Source organism: Alosa alosa, chromosome 22 (genome assembly GCF_017589495.1).
Source record: "Alosa alosa isolate M-15738 ecotype Scorff River chromosome 22, AALO_Geno_1.1, whole genome shotgun sequence".
Classification (NCBI taxonomy): Eukaryota; Metazoa; Chordata; class Actinopteri; order Clupeiformes; family Clupeidae; genus Alosa; species Alosa alosa.
Genome location: NC_063210.1, coordinates 2,188,284 through 2,205,496, shown reverse-complemented (window position 1 = coordinate 2,205,496; position 17,213 = coordinate 2,188,284). Strand labels below are relative to the sequence as shown.

At 43.6% G+C, this 17,213-nt stretch overlaps 2 protein-coding genes across 2 annotated transcripts in view; one reads left to right on the top strand and one right to left on the bottom strand.

The window, feature by feature from the left end:
- Positions 1–11,325, bottom strand: part of LOC125287868 (ubiquitin thioesterase ZRANB1-like) — a 21,742-nt gene extending 10,417 nt beyond the window's left edge. The window contains 5 exon segments of the mRNA XM_048233922.1: positions 1–100; positions 2,849–3,036; positions 8,716–9,376; positions 9,379–9,634; positions 11,003–11,325. The exon segment at positions 1–100 is cut by the window's left edge and continues 54 nt beyond it. Of these exon segments, the coding sequence (XP_048089879.1) occupies positions 1–100; positions 2,849–3,036; positions 8,716–9,376; positions 9,379–9,558 (1,129 nt within the window). The 5' untranslated portion in view covers positions 9,559–9,634; positions 11,003–11,325.
- A 398-nt stretch (positions 11,326–11,723) lies between these two features.
- LOC125287620 (4-hydroxyphenylpyruvate dioxygenase-like protein) lies at positions 11,724–14,602 on the top strand. The gene is made up of 5 exons (XM_048233547.1): positions 11,724–12,439; positions 12,556–12,722; positions 12,826–12,977; positions 13,206–13,324; positions 13,596–14,602. The coding sequence occupies exons 1-5, from the start codon at positions 11,724–11,726 to the stop codon at positions 13,792–13,794; spliced, it is 1,353 nt and encodes a 450-aa protein (XP_048089504.1). The 3' UTR covers positions 13,795–14,602.
- Positions 14,603–17,213: the final 2,611 nt, after the last annotated feature.

Below are 17,213 nucleotides of genomic sequence, written 5' to 3'. Positions count from 1 at the left end.
CCTTGCGCTGGTGCAGGGAGGCGGCGATCTCGCGCCGGATCTGCTCTGTCAGCTCTGGACACACCATCGCCGGGATACACTTGACCGCCTGCTGCGAGACCTGAGGAGACGCACACCAGTCACACTCTCAGGTGAAAGTCTGGCGTCAAAGACGCTGGAAAACATTCACTTGACCACATCATATTGTTTTGTCCATTAGGCTTGTGCAAAATTCCAGAATTGAATTGAAACTGGCTCTTAAATTCCAATTCAATTCTTGAATTTCACTTGCATTTCAGTTGAGGTAGCAAACAGGAAGCAGAATTACAATTCGAATTGTGCACAACCCTGTCGTCCATGCAATATTCCAAGCAACTGTGAGTGTGTAATGAGTGTACAGGTTTGAGAAGAATCATGTATCAAGTTTTGTGAATAGATTTAGACAGAAGCAGAGGAGTTCTCTACCCCCTGTAGTGGCACATGATGTGCACATGGAAGTGCGTGTGAGAGAGTGGGCGAGTGTCTGAATGGGATGCACAACATTTCACTTGTAGAGCAGGCAGTTTGAGCAGAAACGTGGGCAGTCTCTGCCTGTGTAGTTGTCAGAGCAACCGCATAGTGTGCTGTCTAAATCATATTACACACACACACACACACACGTTGTGATGAGTCAGACAAAAGCAGTAGTGTCAGCTGTGGGCTAAAGGGAAGCATAGCAGTCAGGTCACCCTGGACACACAGCTCTGACTATCCATCACACACACACACACACAACCCCACACACACACATGCTCTGCACAACACTCCCAGTCATCCTGTGTGACTTTCTCTGCCAACACTCCTGTGACACATAGCCCAGTCATGACTGCGCTTAAAACCACACAGAGGTCAACCCTGTGACATCACCTGTATGACCGTGTGTGTGTGTGATATGCGTCGCGTGAATGCTGGCGTGCGTGTGGTGTGTCGCGTGGTGTGTAATGCGTGGTGTGTGGTGGTGATAGCGTGCGTGCGTGGTGTGATGCGTGGTGAATGCGTGTGCTGCGTGCTGCGTGTGGTGTGTGCGTGGGTGGCGTGTGTGTGCGCTGCGTGCGTGTGTCGCGTGTGTCGTCGTCGTGGTGTGGTGCGTGCGTGTGTGCTGCGTCGCGTGCGTGCTGGCGTGGTGAACGTGTGTGCTGGTCGTGGTGGCGCGTGCGTGGTGTAATGCGTGTGCATTGGTGGCGTGCGTGGTGTATTGTGCGATAGCGTCGCGTGCTGCGTGCGTGGTATTAATAGCGATGCGCGTGGTGTGTGCGTGTCGTCGCGTGGGTATTGTGCGTGGTGTGTGCGTGGTGGTGCGTGTGTGCTGCGTGCGTGCGTGCTGCGTGCGTGTGTGCGTTCGTGGTGTGTGTGTGCGTGCGTGCGTGGTGTAATGGCGTCGCGTGTGTGCTGCGTGTGGTATTGCTGTCATTATTGTCGCGTCAGTGGTGGTGCGTGTAGCGTCGCGATGCGTGGTGTGCGATGCGTGGTGAGATGCGTGTGCTGCGTGCGTGCGTGCTGCGTGCGTGTGGTAGTGCGTGCCTGCGTGCGTCGTGCTGCTTTCGATAGCGTCGTGAGTGAATTAGGTGCTGCTGCGTGCGGCGTGCGTGCGTCGCGTTATTATAAACGTGGTGTGTGTGGTGGTGCGTAGTAATTGCTGCGATGCGTGCGTGGTGTGTGCGTGGGCCCACGCTGGTGTCAGCAGCACACATTAGCTCTCTCCCGGTCCTCATGGCGTCTGACCAATCGCTGGTTGCCATTAGCCTAATCCCAGAGGGTAATCCTGAGAGTGTCGTGCCATCTCCCTCGATTAAATGGGACGGGCAGGACCTTGCCTCTCACCTTTTCCACTGGACGCAGCTCAGAGTCACGCTGCCACGCGGCCCCAGACAGGGGACACTTGCGTGCGTTGCAGGACGCCTCACACAGGCCTCCATGCAGTGGCAGGTCAGTGCAAACCTGACTTGTGCTCTGCTTTAATCCAGCGGTCAGCATGAAACCCCAGAGGGTAACCATGCCATCTCCCTCGATTAAATGGGACGGGCAGGACCTTGCCTCTCACCTTTTGGGCGTAGCTCAGAGTCCGCTGCCTGTGGATGACTGCAGAATCACACAGGCCTCCATGCAGTGGCAGGTCAGTGCAAACCTGACTTGTGCTCTGCTTTAATCCAGCGGTCAGCATGAAACCCCACCATCAAATCCCTCCTGCTGTCGGATTACATCATTTTACGTGGATGACTAGAATAAGACAGAGTGTGACCAATCGTGCTGCGCGGCGCTGGAATGGAGCAGTGAGACGAGTGAACAGACCACTTCCCATTAGGCTACTGCCCACTACTACTGCCCACACGGGCCTGTTACAGTGTGGGCTTTGAGCAGATCAATATCTACACAGAGAGCAATAATATCAGATACTGTAGCTCACTCTGGAAGCCGTTTGCTAAGAAATAATTCACTACTTGCAGGTAATGGCAGTGGTGTCAGGTTATATCAAGTGGTCAGACCAGAGACCTGCCCAGTGCTGTCGACATGGACAACTACAAGACAGATGTGCTGAGCTTTGCAGAGTGCCTGTTGAGTAACTACATAGATGATGGGCAGTGGAATGTGTTAATATTAGCAACGATATGTTACGTCCGGTGCCTGAGACAAATAGATGCATATGGAACTGAAATGCAGTTATTGACCTTTGTATCAAAGACAGATTGACCACCCTACATATAATATGGCACCTCATTGTTTCAGGGCTGCAGAATGAAAAGGTCAGTTAGCGTCCGGTCATATGATTTCATGCATGGCTCTCCTGAGCTGTGTGCGAGTGCATGAGTGTGCTGCTGCGCTGCCCTCTGACCTCAGTGAGCAGGATGGCCAGCATGTCCTGCCTCTGGAAGCGGATGGCCAAGTGCACCAGTGTGAAGCCGTCGTCAAACGCCGACGCCCGGTTGAGCAGCCGCACCTCGTCTGCGGTCAGCTGCCGGGCGATGTCGCCACCGGATGACTTGTAGGCCTCGACGGCAGCCATGTCACCCTCCACCACACCTGCGGAAACACAACACACACACACAGATCAGCCTCAACCCAGCCTCACACACAGAGAGCTCAGTGCTCTCTGATCTGAGAGCAGTGCTATGCATGTCACTGCATATCAACATGGCACCTAGGTGAACATCAGGGCAATAGTGCATTTGATAATGATACTAAAGACAATAAAGACAGGAAGACATGGATTCAGCTGGTACGAGCACAAACAAACGAGGCATGCTGGAGTGCCAGGGAGGTATGCGGCTCACTGAGAGCCTTGGCCCCATTCAGAGGGAGCCAGTGACACCTGAGAAAGTGGCCGAGTTGCGATATGAGCCATGCTGAGGGCTGCAGAGGCCGAGCCACTCCACCCTCCCATCACGCTCATGCACTAGCCTGCCACCAGTGTTGCCACAGTTACCTTGAAAAAGTAATCTGATTACGATTACTCCTTTAAAAAGTAACTTTGTTACTTTACTGATTACTTGATTTTAAAAGTAACTAAGTTAGATTACAAGTTACTTTATTAGTTACTTTCAGCAACTGCCGACAACACCCCCACCGCCTCAACATAAAAATGATAACCGGTTTTGCCAATACTCACTATACTGGAAGTGCATTTTAACAGTAATGCCAACAATGTATAGCAGACATCCCAACCTAACCTACTTAGATACTGAAATTCAGATGTTTGTTCAATAATGTCTAGTCAGTACACCAAATAAGGAAGGCCTATTGATATAAATTGTGATAGTAAAATATGTAAATTTTGTAGTTTGGCCTTTTCATGTAGCCTTGGCAACTAGCCATCTAGTATAGGCCTGAGTAATATGCAAATTAAATTACACTTGTTAAACTCACCTCAACAAGTCTTTTGCAAATCATTTAACCCGCCGTGAGCAATGCTAAAGTCACTGTTACAAACAGTGCAGTGTGCAAGACTATCATTATGTTTTACTCTTATGAGACAATTGGGTACACTTTTTGTAGTCTGATGTGAAATGGGTCTTAAATGTTCCTTTTTGAGGGGCACTGACTGCCATGACGCTCCTGTTCCTAGATGCACTAACTGAACTGATTAATTAAGTTCGGGAGAAAAGAGATATAAGCTAAGCCCACCTACACTGAAAACTAATTGGTTGATTTAGCAAAACAGACCATGCTCTCTGTCTTGGATGCGCTTGCAGGCACACACGCACCACTCATCTCTCTCTCCCTCTCCATTGTGTGCGCGTTTAACTCAGATGCACATGCGATTTGAAGTCCGCTCTGGCTTGCGTGCTCTTGTTCGCTCTAGGTTCCGGGAGATTTTATGTAGGTAATTTGCAGGCGTCAGGATATCAATATGTGGGAGACTCCCAAAACTTCGGGAGACTTGGGATGTCTAGCTAGAGAGCCCTTTGTCGCCAGCACAGAATGTAGAATGTACCTTAATGTTGTCATGTTTAGCTGACACAAACTCAAAATAATGACTGTATAGATAAAATGTGCATCTCTCTCCTCCCTCCATTGTTTACGTTTGTGTCGCTGCGTGGTTTTACACGCGAGTTGTCATGTAGGCTATGCCAACCTTTTCAGCATGAGGACATCAGCCAAGTTTCACATCACCAGCTCATATACATAAGAGTGTTGTCCGACAATCCACACTCTTATGAATTTGTCTGAAAACAGGCTAACCTGTGCAATTACTACAAGCTGCAACAATGCCTTACTGCGAGGGGAAGGCAAGATACTGCACAGTCCTGTCAACACATTAAAAATTATAATGCAATGCAAAACTACAACTTTGTGGATACCCCAGAATCCCCTATGAACATGATGTATGTGAATCTGCTCTGAGTTTGCTCTGAGCAACGCGATGATAAAACCCCCAGCTCTGACTGAACAATAATACATTCAGTGGCCACTAGGCATGTTCACACAGTCCAATCTCATACAGTGACTGTTTTGTTAAGAGGCTGGAGGAAGTGTTGACCATTCCTGCTTCCTTTTTACAGTTGGAGGGGTGGAGGGTCACGTTCCACAAACTTCAAACTCGTCACGTCTCTCATACAAGGTCTTCAGTGTTTATTATTCTACAGGAATCAGCCTCATGACCACCGCGCTGTCCCCGACTATTTCTGAAACATCCATGTATTGTTTGGGCACAAATTGCATCAAAGACTAGTTAAACTGTATCACATTCCAACTCCTGCTCCAACTAACACAGCTTCAGCATATCAGCAGGATGTAGGCCTAGTAATCTTAGAAATAAGGGAGTGAGAACAGTTTCAAAACATACCTACTCCCTCAATCTCTAAATTGAGAAACGACTAGAGCTATAAGTAAGGTACGGTTAAGCTGTGCAAAAGCAATATGCACATAAATCCATGATCGTGGTGGAGGCTGCTGAAGCATGAGAAGCAAGCTTATGTACCAATATAGATATAACCTTATTCAACTTATATCATGGTCTTCAATAACTAATATGGTTTTCTACTCAAACTGGTAACTAACTGCCTGTTAAAAAGCTATTTTGCTTTTATTAAGCCACAAAGACAGCTAATGTTGATGTTGTGCACTTCCTCCTCCTTGGGACTACAACTATTAAGAAAAGGCTTGTTACCCTTTTCTTGTTTTCATCTGTAGGCATTATGCAGTGCTTTCATCAGTTAAACTGCAGTTCAACATGACCATGCTCGCTTAACCTTTACGCTAAAGCTGTGCACGGAGACCAGATCAGAATGGAAGGAGCCCCAACACATGGTGTCAATTCCATTCATGGGCTATAGGCCAGGGGACCCAGCACAGGGGTTGTAGTATAGATGCCGAGTGGCAGAGCAAGCCAGCAATGCACACACTATATCTGTGCACCCCAGCCACCATGATGCCTACACAGGAGGGCCCTGCATGCTGAATTAAGTGCTGGATTTACGCCAAGGAGCTGGGACAGGGGGGGCTCAGTGTGACTGTCATATTTGTTGTGAAGCGTAAATCATCAGTGACTGCTTTTTGCGGCTGACACAAACACATCCAGTCCACTCCAAGCATGTGAGGATTTCCATGACGAATTCACGGTAGACATTAAATCTGACATGACACCAACCATTAGCTTCGACCTCACTGAAAAAGAGCCTGCCTCAGCTGGTGTCTGGTGTAAAAGGAGCGTCGACAGAGGCAAACGGACTGATCTCAGATCAGAGAAAGCACTACTGCAGCGCTCCAATCCCGTCTCCCACTGTCACAATCATTGGATATAACACCCACACAAAAATTATACTCAGTTCAAAAATACCTCACTGCGATATGTGGGTTTTCATGATTAGCCTCATAACCCTCAATCAAGGACATATTTGGATAAAATCCTTTTCCCAGGAAGGTAATAGTCCAGGAAATGCTGTCAGGAACAGATGTCACCAAGGTCCTCATCAAGGTGACCATCCACAAACAGTAAGAGGCCGAATAAGTTCAATGCACTCTAATTCCATATGCCAATATTCAGTAATGTATGCCAGTATCTGCTCAGAGGGGTTAGTCTACTTCTAACCACAAGTTATTAACTGACTGAATTGAATCAAACAAAAGTGCACACTGAGTCAAGGACTACCAAACTATAACAGTATACTGTGAGGTGGTGCAGCAGAAACTATAGAGCAAAACAAACTGCACTTGTCATCTGATCACGGGATGGATACTCTGCATTGAAAACTTGCCTAAACCACTGGCTCCAGCAGGACTAGTAAGAAGGTTAGGGCATGTTTACAAGCTCATGTTGGTTTTGTAGCCAGGTGCACATCACAGCTATTTTTAGCGCCGCTGGGGCTGCCTCAGCACACGAGCCACTCTGTTTACAGCCCCCTGCTGAGGACAGCAGCTCCTCTGCTCTAGACACCCAAACGGGACCACAGAGATGCAGGCCATCTGAGCTGATCCCAGAGCAGCCAGTGTCGGTTTAGCATGAGGTCACTTCAGCTGGCCTGCTTCTCTGCAGCCCACTCCGCTTGCTGATATGGTGCTTTCCTGAGGAAGAGCTGGGCATGCGCTGATGTCATTAATGGGGCATTATGTGGGGGACAGTGAAGCATTAGAGCCAGGGCCGCGATGCCAGGGACAGGCTGTGTGTGATGGCGCCAGCAGCCAGGGACAGACTCGCCTGCCAGCAGGACGTCGGACAGTCCTCAGCCCAACAGGATCCCCATCCCTAACTCAGAGCAGTGGCGGAGAAGTGGCTGTTGAACAGCACATTACAGGGATTCCCACAGAGCCCCTGTCAAAATAATCACTACACAGTCACTATAGAGAGACCATCAGGCCATACTTAGCCTACATTTATGTTAGACTCCCAAAATCTTATTAATGGTCAAACCTCTGGTCCTTCCATTAGTCTGTGGGATTAGAATGAACTGAAATGACATTTGCATTTAGCAGACAGACAGTTTTATCCAGCATGACCTACAGCACAATTAAGGCTGAGAACACATAGCCTACATCAGATCTTATGCACCACCCAGGATCAGGGCAGGACATTTCTAAGCAAATGACAAAAAAAAAAAAAAAAAAAAATGCTTAGAGTTATACAGTCTATTGATTTCAACTAGGCTATATGCAATAGTGGGAACATTTGAGCATCTTTGAAAATACCTTATGCGCACCAATGGTTTATTTGCATTATTTTACTCTTCAGACCAGCTGGACCTGAAAGATTATGCAAATGCCCTTGCTTTCATGGACAGAGGCCCAAAGATCTTATCCGTGAATGTTAAAACAAGCACAATCTTAACTCTACAGTGTGCTGCGCACAAGTGCAAGGATATAACTCCAGCGATTTTATAAAATTACACTTCATAAATAGTGCACTGGAAGTGTTGGAATAATCTGTATCCAAGATGAGGTTGTACATGCAAATCCTGGCAAGATTTGTAAGAATCTAAACAGTCTTATAATTTAATTTATTATATTATCACTTTGTCCCAAGAAGTGTTATCGAAGGACCCCCTCAAAAATAAGATGGCCCATCTTAAAGGGTTTATTCTATTAATAAACTTCAAACTTACTTATCATGAGTGTATAGATTTTCAACTTGTCTGTGTATCATGATTAGTTATCATTAAATTAGTTATCATGTTGAGGTCGGCTTGTCCACTATCTAGGCAATAGAATGTTTACTGGAAGCATCAAGGACACGAAAATCTTCCCGCAAGCAAGCGGAGGTAAGCTCTGCTGGCAGGGCAATAGGCAGAGAGGAGTTTAAGAGCATTAATGGTGACACAGCTGTCTGCTGTGCATGCCCGATGGCTGGCAACAGGCATGACATCATTGAACACAATCAGAAAAGGCTTCACTATACTAGTCTTGTGCAGGTGTTTGGAATACTGACATCGTTTGCTCGCATTTCTTCAGCCTTTGTCTTGCTCACAGACAAGACAACACAGCCACCGTGTTACAGTTTCAGGTTAACACCAGTACATCATGAGATAGACCTGATCCTCCACAAACAAGTCCCAGGACAACAAATGGCAAATGAGAGCCACCTGTCTAGATGAATCAATATGCTCTCTCTAGCCCAGTGGAATCAATATGTTTAAGCCAGGCAACAAAATGAATTAAAGCTAATGAATAAATCTACACCATATACAATGTCAAGGGCTGACAGACATAATTTACCCACTCATCAGGCATTTAGATCCTCCCCACACACATACACATTGCTCCACTCACCTATGCAAGCATTGAGGAATAACCAGTCCGTTTTCCTCATGCGGTTCTTGATCTGCTTGAGTTTTTTGAAGTCTACCTCCTGCTCTTCCTTGGTGCTCATGGCAGCTGCGGCCAGCTCGATCCTCTGAAAGTCCTGGATCTGCAGCTCGGCCTCCCTCTTGGAGGTGGGGGGGGACCTGCGCTGACTCCCGGCGCCACTGCAGCTGCCTCCCCCGGCCCTCCAGCGAGCTCGGTCCTGCTCGTTGATGAGTGAAGAGGAAGAGTCGTCCGACTCGGGCGGCTGGATGGGCTCTGGGTGGCTGTTGGGCCGGGGATGGTCGCACACAACACAGCGGCGAGTCTTTGGCCAGTTCTCATAGGTGCAGGCGGAGCAGGTCCAGTGTTGAGTGTGTGTGTTGAGTCGGTTGCGGTCATTGTACTCCTCGCAAGGGTCCACAGGCGGGGGCACCGGCCTGCAGCCGGAACCTGAGGTCTGCGGGGACTCGGTGGGGCTGCGCGTGCGTGTGCGCTGGCACAGGCACTGGGTGCAACGGATGGCACGAGGCCAGTTCAGGTAGGTGCATATGTGGCAAGTCCACTTGCTGCTGGATTCAGCCTGGTTTGGCAGCTTGACACGGGGTCGTGCACTGGAGTCAGGGCAAATGAGGAGGCTGCTGCCACCCCCCTCATCCCTTGGGGGTCCCACTCACGGCCAGGATCCAGCATTGGGCTGCTCTTGAAGGGCTCCTCAGTGATGATAGGAGAACCGGGCCTTGGGGCACGGCACATGGTGCATTTAATTGCGGATGCCCAGTTCTCATAAGTGCAGTACTCACAGGCCCATTTCACCCCAAGCTCCGTCATTGCTGATTTGTCAGATTCACAGGCACCCTCTCACACACTTCTGTCAGATCCCGTAAAGAGGACAGGCAACACAGTGCTGAAAGACAAAACAATATCTGAGTTGACACAGTATTCATCTTCACATAAATGGTTTCAACATGGACATAGACAGCTACAGCCAGGATTCAGCTGTATGTGGAGTGGTAAGTAATTATGATCATATCTCCATATCAAATATATAAATCAGGGGAAATATGGTTAAATGACACTGAATTTAAATATTTAAATGCACTGCATTAGGACACTTGCTACATTAAATTCGTTCAAAATGTAGGCTAGTAATGATCACACACTGAACAAAAGGGTATTCTATTGTACATTTCGTGTCACTATAAAAGTACCAATGCAATTACCGTCTCTTTCTTTGAAGTCACCATTGGTATAACTGTTAAATTAAAAGCTAAGTTTATGCAAAGCAAGCTGCTGTTACGAGGCCTGATCAGAGGACAGCAACTCCATTACAAAGGTGAAGGGAATGCATTATTTCATAAACACACAGCAACTACTAATTAACCTATTTCATATGAAATCACAATTCACAGAAAGATGTAGGCCTATAGCTTCATAATATCACGAACACAATAAAAATAAATACACGCGTTGACCGAGTTGACTTTGTCAACTCAAGAGGGCTTACATAGGCCTTCTAATGGAACACCACTTTTCACCTGACAGAGGCTTGGTTAGCGTACCGATACTTAATTAACAACGTAAAGAAATGTGAATGAGAGGGTTTTGATCTATTGTCCTTAGCTATGCTACATAGGCTACCGTCAAATCCCCCCAAATACTATGCAGTTAACGCAAGTTAACGTTACTCCGTTCCTGCCTTGAACCAAGTTTTCCTAGCTATGTAGCTAACGTTATCGTAATTATCACAACCACATGTAACGTTGCTTTAACTTATTCGAAGACTTAGCGTTAGTGCAGTGATCTAGATTAGCTAATTTATAGCACAGTGAAATTTGTGAATGGAGACAGACCGGATTATCATTGGCCTAAATATTGTATGTCAAGGAATAGTGACTTCACCACGAAGATGTTATTATGACAAAGTGTATGCCCCGACATTTTAAGGTATCTAGTTCAGTCCAAGTTGCCAGCCAAAGGCCGGCTGTCTTATTTGCATGTGATATGTTAACGTACAAAAAACAAATTAGCTTTCGATACCTGGAAGCTAATGTTAGCGAGTATGCACCCCAAGCACCAGCGAGCTAGCGATCTGGCTAGCATTTCTAACCAACTAGCAAGCCATTGTCCAATTACGTCAGTAACGTTAGCGACACTACAAGATCACTTAAATCCCATTGATCTCTATCTAAAAAAGCGAAAAACAGATCTAACTTCACTTTTTAGATTAAATAGGATATTCGTCTATAAATAAATAGGATAATGTTAACGTTACCTGTTTCTAGGAGAGTATTACTTCTTCCTCGGGTACACAAACACAACAAACCCTTCCAGTTGCCCAGCAGTCCCTCGTCCTCTCGAGCTTGAGCCTTTCCCGTTTTGTCTGTTTTGTGTGACCTCAACGTATTACATTGTTCCGATTTGTCAGAACTCACAACAATTAGAAGATACCCGATGTGGAAACGACCCCCTTTCCCCTTTCAGTTCTAAATAATTTTAATATCTGAACCCCATGGTGTTGTTCTGTGTATTTAATGGCGGCGGAAGAGCGACGAGGAAAGCCAAAATAAACCTTCTGTGAACGACTTGCCAGAACTTCCAACGTCACGCATCATCTGACTAGGCAGACGCGGCCGATTGGGTAATTTAATATTTAATGCTGATTGGTTTAGATACACGCACAACGCTGTGGTGACTGAATTTTATGTGAACTATTTGTACAGTCTATGTTTGTGAATATATATTATAAACTATAGTATAAACGGTTCATATTGTATGGATATTAATTAGATAATGAAACTGTGAGTTGGCTAAAGTTTTTCTTAAGCGTTTCAGATTATGAAATGCTATACGCTTTCTTTTTCTCTCTCTGTTTCTATATACCTGAAATATCTCTATCCCATAATGGGCTCAGTCTGTAGGCTACTTTATGTCTTCTGAAGTTGATCGGTGTTCGGTGTTTACAGTGACACTCCCCCTTTTACGTCACCAAGAAAATGGCAGCTTACATGAGCCGGTTGCACCATATTTCATTGCATGTTTCAAACGTGAATAAAATAGCCTATGACCTTGTGTCCAAATTTAAGTTCGATTTCTTCGCAGCCAGGTTAACTGAGAAATCTGGACAGTTTGCTTTTCGGAGAGGGTCGGCGGTGTTTCTTGTAAATGAGAAGTCTAATCCAGTAGGACATGAGTTGAATGAGCGAGGTGGTCACCGTGAGTTGTCTTGTGTGCCTTTTTTTCACGATTTGACGGATAATCGTGTGAGATTTAGTGATAAAACCTCAGAATTAAACGAACTGAGTTTTCTCTACGACCACAACCCAAATTATTCCGTCAACACCGCGTGCAACGTCTGTTTCGAAGTAGAAAATGTCGAGAGGTCATTCAATGCACTTCGCGACCAAGGCTGTCAAATACTCCTGTCTCCAAAGACTGTGCATGATGATAACGGATCTGTTACTTACTTTGTCATTAAATCTATTGTTGGAAACGTCTGTCACACTCTACTAGACAGGTCAAAGTACCATGGCATTTTCTTGCCACAGTTTGATGAACTTGAAACCTCTAGTAAATTGCACAACTTAAATGACTCACTATGTCCAATCACTCATTTTGATCACATCACCTACGCTTGTCCCAGACGGAGCACTGCTGAAGTGATGAAGTGGTATGAGAAACACTTCGGCTTCCAGAGATTCTTTATTGACAGGTATGAGATCATCAGCGCTAAATGCATGTCCTGTGATGTTATCAATAACCTGAACGTGTGTTTGAGTGACAGAAAGATTTTAAGTTTGAGTAAATCCGAATTTAAATGTTTCACAGCAATGAAGATGTGAATGAGGGTTACGTCCTTGATCAAGATGGTATTGGACTTCGTCTTACTGCAATGGAGTACTGGAAATGCAGTGAAATTGGAATAAAACTTCCTTCTAAGGACAAGGTGGAACCAGATTGCAAGTTTGTAATTGCAGAGTCACTACCTGAACAAGGTAGGCTATGTCTTTTCTATTATTAGCTGTTAGTTGACCGAATTTATTTGACAGGATGTTCAGGTGTCATTTCAGATATTTTCATATCACCTTATTTTTCAAGGAAAGAATCAAGTAGATACATTTTTGGAACAGCACAGAGGTCCAGGCATTCAACACATTGGACTTTACACCACCGATATTGTGCGGACAGCTCAAATCATGGCCCAAGCTGGAGTAGAGTTCTTCTCCCCTCCCCCTACTTACTATACTGAGGTGTGTTTAATTTGCTTGTTTCATAAGCAAGTGATTGTTTAATTGGTATAGGCTTACATGAATAACCTTGTATGTGCAAGGCGCATGTTTTCCAGTAAATCTAATACTACATTGTTTGCATAGTACATATCATATATTTTATTTCCTTTTAATGAACTTTTGATTGTCATGTAAGTGATCACAAAACTAAACTGTATGTATGCTGGCTCATGTCTTGCTCTGTGACAGGTGGGAAAACAGCATGAAATAGAGAGTGCAGGTTATGACCCTCAGATGCTGTTAGAACACGGCATCCTTCTGGACACAGCCTTGGACAAGGAAGCCATGTCTCAGCCATCCAGTGACCGGTATGGCTTGTGCAAAAAGAAAATACAATGAAAATCGATGCTCAGCCTAGTATGCATGGAGCCATACTCACTGTACATCTATGATTTCTGCATATTTTTACATAATGCATTTTGGGGAAATAGTCCATTTAGGAGAAATGTAATAATTTGCATCAGTGTCCACACTACATGCAAGTCATTAGTGCGTGTCTTGTCTATGATTGTAGAAAAAGAGTTAAGGCTTTTCTATTCCCACCAGAATTCTTATTCCATGCCTCTATCCTCCCAACAGATACCTCCTTCAGGTGTTTACCAAGCCCATTTTTGCTGAGGACACCTTTTTCCTGGAATTGATTGAGCGTCGTGGCGCCACAGGCTTTGGAGAAGGGAATATCAGAGCTTTGTGGAGATCAGTACAAGCATATATGGAGAATGAGAAAGAAGACACACAAAAACAAAAACCTGACCATGTGTCTTTGAAGACTAGTTAATGCTAAAATGCATCAAAACCTTAGAATGAATGGAAAAGAATGGTTTGATATTGCATTTGTGCTCATTAGCTACAAAGCACTTAAGGTAAAAAATACTCCTTCAAAATGTATATATTGCAAACAACTAGTTCTTTATATGAGTTGTCCTATGCAAAAGGCATTTTTGTTTTAGCAGTGTTACAAGTCTGTTTATAAGAATCTTTTTTGTTCTCAACAAAAGATAATGGGCCCTAATTTAAATGACAGGCAAAGTCTATCAACAAGCCAATTTGTTTTGTATGAACCATACATATTGTGTGGCATGAGGTAGCCTTGAGCTGACTATGTGTTAAATTAGCTAATTAATTTAGTCTATTTATTAAATTAGCTTTAGTTATACTTAAGACTATGCCCATCGTTCAAACATGCTGTTATTTTGACCCTATACTTGTCAAGAAGATGCTGAATACACTGTTTGCATTGCACTACTGAATGCCCTATTTGCCTTCTATTGGCGTTGTTTGTTTTATTCTTACTTGTATACATATTTAATATTTTAACACATTTAGTTGTAAATGTTGGATGCAAGGTTATTTAAATAATACATGATTTGTAAAGTAGCAAAGTAATATCTACAATGAAGTCTCCATAAAAGGATAATTTTACCAGAAGCCCATATTGTAATGAGACCGAAGGAGCTTCAGCAATTTGAGCATATTAACTTAATATTTAAGTTTGTACATTGTCCTGGGGTTATCAGTTGTGTCTAAACTGTTACTGCCCCAAAGCAGTTGAGTAGTAGCTCATTCCAATAAATGATGAAGGTTAATTTAGTCAATTGCATTCTGCAGTTAATCCATACTCACCAAAATGTTTATGTTTATGTTACCTGGCAGACACTTTTGTCCAAAGCAACAGTTTAAAGTCAACTCAAATAGCTTACATTAAACATAATTTAATTGGAGTCTTGACTCCAGTTTCACCCGATCCGATGCTTGGAGGACCGCAGTGGTCGAGAATGAAGTTAGTGAGTAAGTGTGAAGTAGGAAGTAAAATGAATAGCTGCTTCTGAGAATCACTGTGGTTGTTGCAGCACTTGTTCTTCCATCTCATCATTGCACTTGGTTTCTTAAATACAAAAAAATCATGTTTATTAGATATGCAGATGTTGGGGAAGCTACCTTAAAAACATTTTTACAAACTACTAATTCCTTCACACTGGAAGTAGTTGAATGACAGCAAAGCTATCAGAGAAATGTAGTTAGGTAAAGCTACCCAGAAGTGTATTAGTGTATTACTATACCAGCCATTTACAGTAGGCTATTATGTCATTTTTGCAGTTGATGGAAATATATTCGTGTTTATGAACTTGTTAGATATGTAGGCCACTCATTGGTCCCTAAGTGATTCATCCAACAATGGTTGTCAGTTCTGTGGATCTCCTTATGCACATAAGAGATGCAATGTCATTAACTGCCCACCAGATGGAACTAAATAGCATTCATTGAAAGGCCTTATGATGGTGTATGATAACCCAGAGAGTAAAATGCTTGAAAATGACTATGAGGGTTTAGGAGGTGAAACGAGATAGGGCAAAATGGATGTCTGTGCAACTGAGTATTGTTGTAAGGAGCTCAGATTTTTCAGTGCAGCTGAATTGTTAAACACATTTTACAAGAACCAAAATACATTGTGTAATGTATATATACTATATATTTATAACAGTATGTTCAGTATGATTAGTTTTAATAGCAAGGGTTCAAACTTCAATTTAAGTTTGTATTTTATTGCACTTATAGTTGTTTCACCAACTGATAAAACTGACAAACAGCAAATGTCTACCTCATGTATTTTATCAATTCAACGTTGCACATCCCATGCAGTCCACCAGACAACAGTTCAAACTTTTTACAAGGTAGGCTATGGCCGTATCCACCATATTGTCTTTGCTGTCTGTTCAGTGTTCTCAGTTCTGCTGACATCAACAGTGACGATAATGTCACATAAGGAGGACTGGATACTGTTTTGCCTATGAGCTATTGCATTGATGGTTGCAATATTGCTATTGATCAGGGTATTGACTGAACCATAGAAGCCCAATTTTCATCCAACAAACATTCAGTCACTCACATTATTATTCTCTTGGAAATAATCAGCATCGTGTATCTATTATATATTACAAATATGTTGTTGCATATACCAATTTAATCTTTTTGGTCAGCACTTTGCCCATATTCTATATTTGCTAAAAACTGAGGCTCCTCTAACCCTTAGTGTTCCTTTTCTTATCTATGGGGCAGTGTAAACCTCCTCCACTCTGTCCCGGGAGAGATTACAGTCACAGCAGATGCTACCTTTGGATTAACCTTGCTGTCTGCCTGGGCTAAACTATGCTTACCCCAACCCAAATGCATAAGTGTGCCTTAATTCAGTCATTCAGCATTTCAGTTGACTGGATGAAGTTGTGCATTTTATAAACTCAACACTTGATACATAGCAAACAACATACATTTACACTCAAGATAGGCTTATAATAGTATAGTTTTAATCATTCAGAATGACACAAGGTTGAGAATTACTTAGTAGCAGCAGTATCAGTTCAAATGGCCCTGTTGATGTGTTTGCATTTGTAAAAACAGTTGCCACTGTTACCCATGCACCTTCCACAACAGTACAATTAAATGTGTGTTAAAATATGGATTCTGAAGTCAGCCAGAGCAACAGAGTGAGATGGTAAAAATAAAGTGTGAGAGTGTTTTGCATCTGACATGTTAAGAACTTTAAACTTTCTTGCTCTTGCCTGTGGCTGAGACTATATCGTGGAATGATAGGCTACATTGGCAGGTGAAATCAACCCATAAAGCAGCAGCATCAAGACAGATTCAGACACCCATAACGCTGCATACAAATGACTTGACAAGAAGAGTTTGAAATAAAATAATAATAAATAGGCTATAATAATAATAATAATAATAATAATAATAATAATAATAATAAAATTATAATAATAATGATGATGAATTTGAAATGGCCACAGTCTACATAGGCCTAGGTCTACATTCAGAAATCTATTTCTATCTCTATAGAGTGAACAGTTATGTAAGGATAATGGACGACATGCATCGGTTCACATAAATAAATGCACGGTCGAGGTGGTAAAACGGCCCATGATCTGCAGCTAACAAATTGGATCTACTTCATAGGTGTGCAAATAACATACGGTCAATTACGTTCAACAGAACGCAGGACAATGGGAAATTCAACCAAGCAGTGGACCTTTAATGAATATGTTGAAAGATATTATACCTGAGCCTTAATAAAAACTCAATATAGCTTATCAATCGTAAATCGGCTTAAATTAAGGAATGTTTTAACAGTAATTCGATGTTGGTAGGTGTTTAAGACCAAAGCTAACATCGTGTAGGCCTACATCAAAACAA